Source organism: Hypanus sabinus, unplaced genomic scaffold (genome assembly GCF_030144855.1).
Source record: "Hypanus sabinus isolate sHypSab1 unplaced genomic scaffold, sHypSab1.hap1 scaffold_343, whole genome shotgun sequence".
NCBI classification, from domain to species: Eukaryota; Metazoa; Chordata; class Chondrichthyes; order Myliobatiformes; family Dasyatidae; genus Hypanus; species Hypanus sabinus.
Genome location: NW_026781246.1, coordinates 170,232 through 183,128, shown reverse-complemented (window position 1 = coordinate 183,128; position 12,897 = coordinate 170,232). Strand labels below are relative to the sequence as shown.

The window sequence follows — 12,897 nt, the reverse complement described above, 5'->3', positions numbered from 1 at the left end:
AAGGCTGAACAAACTTTGAATTTACATCAAGGATCAAGAAAATCTGCCAAACAGAGCTGAACAGTAAAAATATAACAAAGGTAGTAAACACTCACTGTGCCCATATTGACGTATAATTTTGGTAAAATACCCTGGTCTGAAACAGATCTGGAAAATATGCAAAACAATAAGAACTTAAATAGCAATTTCTGGAAAACACCATGTGCACTGGAGCGCACTCAGATTGATATGAACGAGGACAGTATGAGGATGATGAATAACAGATCTAAAAAAATGAGACAACAGCCAGATAAAAATTTTCAGGATCAGGGTTAATATCATGGACACATGTAGTGAAAATTGTTTTTCTGTTCCAGCAGCACGATTACGGTAAAGTGTGTGCAGTGAGTCTGTATTTATGTATACAATTGTGGAAATGGAATTGTATCAGCGTGAATTAGTCAGCCTGACTGCCTGGTGGAAGAAGCTGTCGCGGAGTCTGTTGGTCCTGGCTTTTACGCTGCGGTACCAATTCCCGGATGGCAGCAGCTGGAACAGTTTGTGCTTGGTGAGACTTGGGTCCAGAATGATCCTTCGGGCGCTTTTTACCCCGTCACTGAAATGACCTTAGCAGTAGCAAGATCACACCTACAGATGCACTGGGCTGTCCGCACCACTCTCTGCAGAGACCTGCGATTGAGAGAAGTACAGTTCCCATACAATGCAGTGATGCAGCCAGTCAGGATGCACAAAATTGTGCCCTTATAGAAAATCGTTAGCATTTAGGGGCCCATCCCAAACGTCCTCAACAACCTTAACGATTTATGGTTGTGACAGAGACTCCCGGATGGTTTGTTGCCTCCAGGGTGCCATGGTCAGGGATATCTCTGATCGCCTGCACAGCATTCTGAGGTGGGAGGGTGATCAGCCAGATGTCGTGGTACACATCGGTACCAACGACATAGGTAGAAATAGTCAGGATGTCCTGAAGAGTGAGGACAGGGAGCTTGGTAGGAAGTTGAAAAACAGGACATAGAGGGTAGTAATCTCCGGATTGCTGCCTGCGCCACGTGCCAGTGAGGGTAAGAGTGCGATGCTCTGGCAGATGAACACGTGGCTGAGAAACTGGTGTAGGGGGCAGGGTTTCAGATTTCTAGATCATCGGGACCTCTTCAGGGGCAGGTGGGACCTGTACAAGAGAGACGGGTTACACATGAACTACAAGGACACCAATATACTTGCAGGGAGGTTTGCTAGTTTTATTGGGGAGGGTTTAAACTAGATGGGAACCAGCGTGCCAGAGTAGATAGTGGAACGGGGGTAAAAATAAATGATGTTGTTAGTTCATGCAAAGTCACAAATAGCAAGGTTGTGTGTGCTGGTAATAATCTTCTGAGGTGTGTATATTTCAAAGCGTGGAGTATTGTGGGAAAGGCAGACGAGCTGAGGGCCTGGATTGACACATGGAGTTATGACATCATAGCCATTACTGAAACTTGGCTACAGGAGGGGCAGGACTGGCAGCTCAGTGTTCCGGGGTTCCTATGTTTCAGACGTGACAGAGACAGAAGGATGAAGGGTGGGTGGTGGCTTTGCTAGTCAGGGAAAATATTACAGCAGTGCTTCAGCAGGACAGATTAGATGGCTTGCCAACTGAGGCCATATGGGTGGAGCTGAGAAACAGGAAGGCATGACCACATTAATAGGGTTGTATTATGGGCTACCCAATAGTCAGCGAGAATTGGAGGAGCAAAGAGATAGCTGAGAGATAACAGACAACAGCAGGAGACAGAAATTTATGATTGTAGAGGATTTTAATTTTCCACACATTGATTGGGACTCCCATACTGTTAAATGTCTAGATGGGTTTGAGTTTATAAAATGTGTTCAGGAAAGTTTGCTAAATCAATATATAGATGTACCAACTAGGGAGGATACAATATTAGATCTATCAGGAATGAGTTAGGGCAGGTGACGGAAGTCTGTGTAGGGGAACACTTTCGCTCCAGTGATCATAACGTCATTAGTTTCAACTTGATCGTGGATAAAGATAGATCTGGTCCTCGGGTTGATGTTCTAAACCTGAAAAGGGCCAAATTTGAAGAAATGAGAAGGGATCTAAAATTCGTAGATTGGGACAGGTTGTTCTCTGGCAAGGATGTGATTGGTAAGTGGGAGACCTTCAAAGGAGAAATTTTGAGAGTGCAGAGTTTGTATGTTCCTGTCAGGGTTAAAGGCAAAATGAATAAAAATAAGGAGCCTTGGCTATCAAAGGATATTGGAACTCTGATAAAGAAGAAGAGAGAGATGTATAACATGTATAGGCAACAGGGAGGAAATAAGAAGCTTGAAGAGTATAAAAAGAGTAAGAAAATACTTAAGAAAGAAATCAGGAGGGCTAAAAGAAGACATGAGGTTGCTTTGGCAGTCAGGGTGAAGGATAATCCGAAGAGCTTCTGCAGGTATGTTAAAAGCAAAAGGATAGTAAGGGATAAAATTGATCCTCTTGAAGATCAGAGTTGTCGGCTATGTATGGAACCAGAAGAAATGGGAGAGATATTAAATGGTTATTTTGCATCTGTAGTTACGACAGAAACTGGAATGGAGTCTATGGAAACAAGGCAAACAAGTAGGGAGATCATGGAACTTATACAGATTAAAGAGGAGGAGGTGCTTGCTATCTTGAGGCAAATCAGAGTAGATAAATCCCCGGGACCTGACAGGGTATTCCCTCGGACCTTGAAGGAGATTAATGTTGAAATGGCAGTGGCCCTGGCACAAATATTATGTCGATATCCATGGATCTGGTGCCAGAGGATTGGAGAATAGCTCATGTAGTTCCGTTGTTTAAAAAAGGCTCAAAAAGTAAGTCGTGAAATTATAGGTTGTTAAGTTTGACATCGGTAGTAGGTAAATTATTAGATGGAATACTAAGAGATAGGACCTCCAGGTATTTGGATAGACAGGGACTTATTAGAAAATGTCAATAGGGCTTTGTGTGCGGTAGGTCACGTTTAACCAATCTATTAGAGTTTATCGAGGACGTTACCAGGAAAGTGGATGAAGGGAAGGTAGTGGATGTTGTATACATGGACTTCAGTAAGGCCTTTGGCGAGGTCCCACATGGGAGGTTAGTTAGGAAGATTCAGTCACTAGGTATACATGGAGAGGTAGTAAATTGGATTAGACATTGGCTCAATGGAAGAAGCCAGAGTGGTGGTGGAGGATTGCTACTCTGAGTGGAGGCCTGTGACTAGTGATGTGTCACGGGGATCAGTGCTGGGTCCATTGTTATTTGTCATCTATCTCAATGATCTGGATGAGAATGTGACAAATTGGATCAGCAAATTCACTGATGATGCAAAGATTGGAGGTGTAGTGGACAGTGAGGAAAGTTTTCAAAGCTTGCAGAGGGATTTGGACCAGTTGGAGGAATGGGCTGAGAAACGGCAGATGGAGTTTAATGCGGACAAGTGTGAGGTATTGCACTTCGGAAGGTCAAACCAAGTTAGAACATACAAGGTAAATGTTAGGACACGAGGAGGGCAGTAGAACAGAGGGATCTGGGAGTATAGATACATAATTCCCTAAAAGTGGCGTCATTAGTAGATAGGGTTGTAAAGAGAGCTTTTGGTAAATTGGCCTTTATAAATCAAAGTACTGAGTATAAAAGTTGGAATGTAATGGTGAGGTTGTATAAGACATTGGTGAGACCAAATTTGGAGTATTGTATGCAGTTTTGGGCACCTGATTACAGGAAGGATAGTAATAAGGTTGAAAGAGTGCAGAGAAGGTTTACGAAGATGTTGCCAGGACTTGAGAAACTGAGTTACAGGGAAAGTTTGAATAGGTTAGGACTCAATTCCCTGGCATGTTGGAGAATGAGAGGTGATTTGACAGAGGAGTATAAAATTATGATGGGTATAGATAGAGGGAATACAAGCAGGCTTTTTCAACTGAGGCTAGGGGAGAAAAAAAGAACCCCAGAGGTCATGGGTTAAGGGTGAAGGGGGAAAAGTTTAAAGGGAACATTGGGGAAGGTGCTTCTTCACACAGAGAGTGGTGGGAGTGTGGAACGAGCTGCCAGATGAAGTTGTGGATGCGGGCTGACTTCTGACATTTAAGAAAAACTTGGACAGGTATATGGATGAGAGGTGTATTGAGGCATATGGGCCAGGTGCAGATCAGTGGGACTAAGCAGGAAAATGGTTTGGCACAGACAAGAAGGGCCAAAAGGCCTGTTTCTGTGCCGTAATGTTCTACGGTTCTGTCTGAGGTGAAAGAGGTGCTGTTGTGCCTTTTGTCACCACACAATTGATGTGTACAGACCACATGAGGTCCTTAGTGATGTGAATGCCGAGGAACTTGAAGCTGTTCACTCTCTCAATCCCAGATCTATTGATGTCAATAGGGGTTAGCCCGTCTTCATTCCTCTTGTCTTTGCAACACTGCATCCAGCTCCTTTGTTTTTGCGACATTGCGGGAGAAGTTGTTTTCTTGTCACCACTGTGTCAGTGTGGTGACTTCTTCTGTGTAGGCTGCCTCGTTATTATTTGAGATTTGGCCAATAAATATAGTATCCTCAGCAAATTTAACTAGCAGATTGGAGCTGTGGGTGGCGAAACAGTCATGCGCATACAGAGAGTAAAGGAGGGAGCTTAGGACACAACCCTGAGGAGCTCCTGTGTTGAGGGTCAGAGGGGCAGAGGTGAGGGAGCCCACTCTTACCACTTGCTGGTGATCTGACAGGAAGTCCAGGACCCAGCTGCACAAGGCAGGGTGAAGGCCGAGGTCTCTGAGCTTCTTGTCAAGCCTGGAGGGAATGATGGTATTGAATGCTGAACTGTAGTCTAATAACATCATTCTCACACAAGCATCCCTCTTCTCCAGATGTTTAAGGACGGTGTGCAGAGCAGTGGCTGTTGTGTCATCTGTTGATCGGTTGTGTCGGTAGGTGAATTGTAGGGGGTCCAGTGTGGGTGGTAACAAGCTGCAGATGCAGTCCTTGACCAGTCTCTCAAAGCACTTGCTTATTATTGAGGTGAGTGCGACAGGACGCCAGACGTTCAGACATGTTGCCTTAGTTGTTTTAGGTACAGGAACAATGGTGGATGATTTGAAGCAGGAGGGAACTCTACACTAGGAGAGGGTGAGATTAAAAATATCAGTAGATACACCTGCCAGTTGTGCCGTGCGCATCCTGAGTACCCGCCCTGGGACGCCGTCCGGTCCCGCAGGCTTGCGACTGTCCACTCGTTGGAAACACCTGCGAACTTCAGCCTCAGAGATGATCAATGTGCAAGTCGCTTTGTCGGCTCTCCCCGGGGTCTCAGTGTTGGCGATATCGAACCGAGCGTAAAGAGACTTAGATCCTCTGGGAGACAGGCAGCGATGTTGGCAGCACCACTGCACTTAGCTCTGAAGTCTGCATTGGGGTGCAGAGCTTGCCATAAGCTGTGTGTGTTGTTGGTGGAGAGCTGTGCCTGAATACGATCTTTGTGTTGTCGTTTCGCTGCCTGGATGACTTTGCACAGATCGGAGCTGAATTTTGTGAGCTCCTGCTGATCACCAGCAATGTAAGCAGACAGTCACACGGCAAGTGCTGTTCACACGGAACTGTTGATATAAATATTGTGGTTTGGGAAGTCCTGACCGATTCCTGAAGGAAATCATCTCCCCTCTGTGACAATAACACACAACCGGGGGATGTTGTTATTACACAGCTGTGATAATAACAGCCGGGAACTCCCTTGGCAGCCGGAAAGGTTTACACAGCAGCACCAGGTACTCCAGATCCGGGGAACAAAAGGGTTTGAGGGCATGGACATTCCGGGGTTCCACCAAGCATTAATGATCATGAAGCATACCCGAAATCCTGTTCTCTTCCCAAATAGGGTGTGTGTGTGTGTGTGTGTGTGTGTGTGTGTGTGTGTGTGTGTGTGTGTGTGTGTGTGTGTGTGTGTGTGTGTGTGTGTGTGTGTGTGTGTGTGTGTGTGTGTGTCTGTGAGTGGGGCTTGGTGGTACTGGATGACAACACGATTGTTGGTGACGGTAGGAGCCAATTCTGGATCTGTGGACTCGGGAGCAGTTGGGCCAGAGGGACAGCTGGGATGCAGGCGCTTGGGTAGTTGGAATCTTCTTGTATCCCCTCTTCTTTTCAGCACTCGCTCTTCTGGGTTCCTCAAAATTCTTGGCTTTTCCATGGATCAGCGGCTGCTACTCATTGACCTCCATATTTACCTGAGGGAGCTTCTGCTTAATTTGGTCCTTGTACCTCCTGCGCGGGGCACCACGATCTCTCTTGCCCTGAGAGAGTTCTCCGTAGAGTACTGCTTTCGGTAACCTGGAGTTATCCATGCGAGACATGTGGCCTGTCAGAGGGTGGATTGGTGAAACACTATCGATGGGTTAAATGTCCATTCAGAAACTGGATGGCAGAGGAGAAGTTGCTCCTGAATCGTTGAGTGTGCACCTTACTCCGTTCCTCGTGAACCAGACGGTGATGCAGCCAGTTACAATGCTCTGCAAGTTACATCTGTAGAAATATTCAAGTGATGTTGGAAACTCCTGATGAAATGTAGCCACTGTTGTGTCTTCTCTGTAGTTGCATCGCTATATTGGGTCCAGGTTAGATACTCGGAGATATTGACAGCCAGGAATTTGGAATTGCTCACTCTTTCCACATCAAATCCCTCTGTGAGGACTGGTGTGTCGTGTTCCCTCATCTCGCCTTTTCTGAAATCCACAATTAGCTCTATTGACACACTGTCATAATGCAAGCAGGATTCAGGACTCCATACACGCATATGCAATTCTGATAAAGGGTACACATCACTGACCGTGAATGAAAGCATAACCCATAAAAATGAAGAAACTGTCATAATAGTAGAAAACGTTAACCAATGGAAGAGTCTGACTCCTCACGGAGGACATCCACATGATCTGAGCCGATTAGATGTCGACAAGGAAGCTTCGAGCCCCTGGCTCAGAGTTGGAGATCTCTTCCCAGAAACAGAAGGGCTCATTGTGGCAATACAGGACAAGTTTGTTGACACATGTAGTTATCAATAATACAGAATAAACGACCAATAGGTCCAAGACGATATATGCTGAAAATTATAAGAGAAACTACAAACAATCCGACTTTACATGATCCTGCAGTAGTTCAACAGAATCTCAATGCTTGCACAAGCACAATAAAATGGCGGACAACATTCACAAAAACATACCTTAAACTACAACTGATGAAAAACACTATAATTTACTAAACGTCCAAGCCTCTTCCACTTTTTGAGTTAGAGTCCTTCATATCATACTGCGTCCGATCATTATTTCAGATAGGATAATACATGATCTGCGTTCGGATGTAATTTTACAGGATAAGCAAGCAAAAGCAACTTTTTAAATATATGTAGCCATTCTAAACACACATAACTTACAGAAATGAATTAGTAAAAAAATACCAGAAATATGTTGAATTGAAAGGGCAAAATGAAAGACTATGGAACACGAACAGGGTATTATTTATCCCAATCGTAATATCGATAACTGGTATCATCCTAAAGGCTTTACAGAATAGTATTAATAAATTAGGCCCACACGGCGATACTTGTGGAAATCTTCAAAAACCCATAGCACTATACACCACGAGAAAAGTCTGAAATCTCCTATCAATTCAGACATGTGTGTGCTTGGTTATGCCTGTACCTCAAGTTTTACCAGTTTAGGCTAAGATGATAATAATAATAATAATAATAATAATAATAATAATAATAATAATAATAATAATAATAATAATAATAATAATAATAATAATAATAATAATGACTTATTTATAAAGCACCTTACATCCATACGATGCTGTTCAAACTGCATCACAACGGGATAAAGTGCAAACTAGAAAATAAAAGACAAAATGTTGTCGGTCGTAATATACAAGTCAAGTCACTTTTTATTGTTATTTCGACCATAAGGGCTGGTACAGTACATAGTAAAAATGAGACAACATTTTTCAGAACTATGATGCTGCATGACACAGTACTAGACTACAGACCTACCCAGGACTGATACAGTGCACAAAACAGTGCAGGCATTACAATAAATAATAAACAAGAGAATAGGCACAGGAGACATCTGCACAGTGCTGTACTTTAAGGTGTTGAATTCTAAACTTTAGGAACATAGTTCCAAAAAAACTCAACGCTGACCTCCCAATGATCCTTTGGCCTTCTACCTTATCCTCTGCCTGCACTGCATTTTCTGGGGAACTGAAACACTGTTTCCCTGAACTATTCTGTTCCATTTTTCCTTGTACAACCTCATTGCACCGATGTGATGTAACGATCTATTTGGATCGCATGCAGAAAAGTTTTCCAATTTACAGTGGTGCATGTCACAATAATAAACCAATTTACCGATTCAATGTCAATAATACATCGCCCCTCGGTTGCTTAAGATTGTTATAACCGGGGGGTGGGGGGGGGTGACAGTGCGGATGAGCTGCCACGACCTATTAAATGCTCCCAGTGGCGAGTAGCCTCTGTCCAGCTCCTGGCCTTCACGTGCGGTTTAGCCACTAATCCCGGTGGAAGTGTTTCTTCTGACAGGAGAAGGGGCAGAGGTGGGTTACTGGTGCCTTACAACCAGTCGCTTTGGGCAGATGGAGCTCATTGGCCGTGATTGTTCGCTCCCCAGGAGTAGGAAAACTCTACTCTCAAAACTCCACTGCCTTGTAACTGTAACCCCTCCTGGGGAAGAGTTTGGGAGTAAACCCAGTGGGAAAGCCTGGAGCTGGAGTCCCTGAGTCAGTGTTAAATGGTGTTCAACGCAGACTGGCATCTCCTGCGACACCTCTGGTGCCAAGCTGTGTCAGTCTATGTCGTTTCTTTGTGCACATCAGATGCATGGAGAGAGGGAGCTTGCTACATCGGCAGAAGCTTCCTCTCCATATCGGAGTGTCCCGGCTTGCAGGAACAGGACATCCATGGTCGACTCTGACAGACGGAGGCCTCCTAAGACAGAAACCACACCCCCACAGCAAGACTGATGAGTATCAGTTGCCAAGACTTCACCACCCTCTCACACAGACACAATGTACTTCACTGAGACAGACCCTTGTGGCTTCTTCCATTAACACAGATTCCATCTTTCCACCAATCCTCCATCACTGCGATTGAAAACTACCCTTTTTCATTCCTGTCATTCTGGTGGGTTATCGATCCGCAACTTCACTGTGATTCTCCCCCAGACGCTGCCCGACTTGAGTATTTCCCGCGTATTCTGGTCCTGTTTTGATGCAAGAGCAGTGGACACCTGTGACTCCCCAGTGTGCAGATTGGCCAAAATGCACAGTGTCCTGCTCTCCATAGTTCCACACCAGATTAACATCGTCTGTTCATGAGGCAAACAATGCTTTAAGTATAGTGAAATGTTGTTATAACGGGAGGTGCAGTCAGGATTGCAATAGGATATTCAAGATTCAAAAATATTATTGTCGTTCCAACCGTACATCAGCTCTGCAGGGCAGAATGAGACAGCGTTTCCCAGGAGCAGTGCAATCATAACATAACAAACGCAACACTAAATAATAAACACAACAATAAATAATAAAACACAACAGCCACATGTTGCTTTAAATCAAGTTATAAGTGTCCGATGCAAGTTAAAAGTGTCCAAAGCAGAGTCAGATAGAGCAGCTATTTAGCAGTCTGACTGCCGGTGGGAGGAAGCTGTTTAGTAGCCTTGTGGTTTTAGTTTTGATGCTCCTGTAATGTTTACCTGATGGCAGAAGAACAAACAGTTCATGGAGAGGGTGTGAGGGGTTGTTAATGATGTACCGTATCTTCTGGAGCCATCAACGTTGAAAGAGGTCTTGGAAGAAGGTGGGAGACCCCAATAACCTTCTCTGCTCCCCTAACCACCCCCTGCAAGGCTTTTTTGTCGGCAGCACTGCAGCTGGAGTACCAGGTTGTGATGCAAAAGGTCAGCACACTCTCAACCACGCCTCTGTAGAATGTAGTTAAGATGTTAGTGGGAAGTGATGCTTGTTTAAGCTTCCTGAGAAAGTGCAATCAGGGGAATGTTCACCTTCACAAATAACTAGAACCAGAACATGAGGATTGGACATTTTCAGGGACATCCATTGCTGTCAGTTCCGTGTCTGTGAACAGAATTTAACTTTCTGTCCTAATATCCATGGAAGCAGTGAATTGATTCATGTAATCTCAAACACTGAATGCTGAAATACCGTTATAAAGGTCTTTGTCAGATGAGCCATTTAACGTTTTGAATATGTTCTCTGTTCCCATGGAAGATGTTCAACAGAAACACAAGGAGACTCTGCGGACACGAACTGAAACACTGAGAGTGAACACGATCCTGATGACGGAGAAGGTGAAGGTTTTCCAACTGGCTGATCGATACGCTGAGCTCACGGTCATTTCTACTGTTCGAGATCGGACACTGGTGGAACATGAGCTGCTGGCAAGAGGCAGAGACCATGAGGATTATAGAGTGAAACAACTCCGCAGACAGCTGGAAAAAATCTGTACTGATCAGTTATTCCAGAGCAGCTTTTCCCGGAGTAAATCCAAATCTGGGAGCTCAGCAGCAGTGGCCGGAGTCCCGGGGATCGGGAAAACAACGATGGTACAAAAGATTGTTTATGACTGGGCCATGGGGAAAATATACCAACAGTTCCAGTTTGTCTTCAGTTTCAAATTCCGAGATTTAAACACCATTAATTGCAGAATAAACCTGAGGGAACTGATTCTGGATCAGTATCCTTACTTTGGGAAGTTCCTGAGAGAAGTCTGGAAGAACCCAGAGGGACTGCTGTTTATATTTGATGGTTTGGACGAATTCAAACACAAAATCGATTTTGCGGACAGTCGGAGAGACACAGAACCAAAGCACCAGTGCCCAGATCCCGAGTGGTGGTGTGAAGTGTCTGACATTGTGTACAGTTTAATCCAGGGCAAGCTGCTCCCGGGGTGTTCAGTGCTGGTGACCACCCGCCCCACTGCGTTACATTTATTGGAAAAGGCGAATATCAGTGTCCGGGCTGAAATCCTGGGATTTGGTGATGAGGAACGGAAGGAATATTTCATCAGACATTTTGAAGATCAGACGGTGGCGGAAGCTGTTTTCAATTATGTGAAGGAGAACGAGATCCTGTACACCATGAGCTACAACCCCTCCTACTGCTGGATCCTCGCTCTCGCAGTGGGCCCCTTCTTCACAAAAAGAGACAGGGACCCACAGCAAGTCCCGAAGACAATTACCCAGCTATATTCCTACTATATTTATAACATCCTGAAAAACCACGGCCGTGAGATTGAGCGACCCCGTGATGTGTTACTCAGGGTTGGTCAGATGGCCTTCAGAGGAGTGTCCGAGAAGAAGATTGTGTTTACAGATGGAGATTTGATCAAGTACAATCTTCAGCCTTCCCAGTTCCTGTCCGGGTTCCTGATGGAGCTTTTGGAGAGAGAGGATTCTGCCTGCAGCGTGGTGTACACATTCCCACACCTCACCATCCAAGAGTTTGTAGCTGCAGTCGCACAATTCCTAACTATACATCCAGAGGAAATCCTGAAATTCCTTACTGATGCCCACAACAGGAGAGATGGACTATTTGAGGTATTTCTCCGTTTTTTTGCTGGTCTCTCCTCCCCAATGACAGCTCGGGGCCTGGTGGAGTTTTTGGGTCCATTTCCTCATGTAACAACCTGCCGGGTGATTGACTGGGTGAAGGAGGCGGTTAAACGACAGAGTGGAAACACGGAGAGTGAAGCTGGTAAAAGGAGCCTCCTGAACACATTGCACTACCTGTTTGAGTCTCAGAATCGTGGACTGGCTCAGGAAACACTGGGATCTGTGAAAACACTTTCATTCCGTGGAATGACACTGACCCCGATTGACTGCGCGGTCCTGTCTCATGTCATCGGGTTCTGTGATACAATAAAACACCTCAACCTGCAGGACTGCCACATTCAGTGTGAAGGAATCCACCGGCTGGGACCCAGGCTGCACAAGTGCCAGGAGTTGAGGTAACTTGATTTATCTCTCACTCGGAACAGTGAAACTGTTCTATTGTGTCATTTCAATGTAAATGGATTTGGGATAAACTGTGATAAATCAGATTGTGAAGAATTGTGACAAATGGCCAGGGGATCGGTCAGTAATTCCCCAAGGTCGGGAGGGTTCTGTAGTTCCTTGTGAAGGGACGTTGGAGACTTCATCAGGTCAGTGAACAACGGCCATTGGTTTAATGGTAGTAAATCACAGGAATGGCCGTGATTCCTGCTGCCTGTGACACGTCCATTGACAATGTTCCTTCTCACTGTTACTGACACCCAGACCGACACTGACTGCAGCAGATGGGTCAGAGATTCACACCCCCTTCCCGGTGAGGGACAAGAGACCGTCAGCAGACTCTCCCAGTGAGAAGGAAAGAAATACCATTGTGAGATTGTGCTCCCCCGCCCTTGATAGTGTGTGACTGCTCACTACCAGATACACAGAGAGCGAGGCCGCATCTCCTCTGGGTCTCTGTTCAGACCCAACACACATACAAAAATTTCTGCATCCTCTAGTCTTGTAGGATTATCGTTTACCCTTGGAATCCTCCTGTGGGACTTTTTATCCCAATCCCCTTTCGATTCTTAGGGATCTGAGTGAGGACGTTCCCCCTAAACCTTTCCCCTTTCACCCTGAAGCCAAGTCCTTTTGTAATTTATCTCTCCTAATCCGTGTGGAAAAAGCCCATTCACATCTACCCTGTCTATGCCCCTCGTAATTGTATAAACTTCTATCAAATCTCCCCTCATTCTTCTGCACTCCAAGGATTAAAGTCTTAACCTGTTCAATCTTTCCTTGTAACTCAACTCCTGAAGAGCCGGCAACATCCTCGCAGAT

The 12,897-nt window shown here is 45.1% G+C and overlaps 1 protein-coding gene across 9 annotated transcripts in view; it reads left to right on the top strand.

Annotated features, from left to right (window-relative positions):
• Window positions 1-12,897, top strand: part of LOC132388545 (NACHT, LRR and PYD domains-containing protein 12-like) — a 318,834-nt gene that overhangs the window by 286,879 nt on the left and 19,058 nt on the right. For all 9 annotated transcript variants that reach the window (XM_059960918.1, XM_059960915.1, XM_059960912.1 and 6 more), the window contains one exon: window positions 10,292-12,029. In XM_059960918.1, coding sequence (XP_059816901.1) covers window positions 10,292-12,029 — 1,738 coding nt within the window. The remainder of the gene's footprint in view (window positions 1-10,291; window positions 12,030-12,897) is intronic.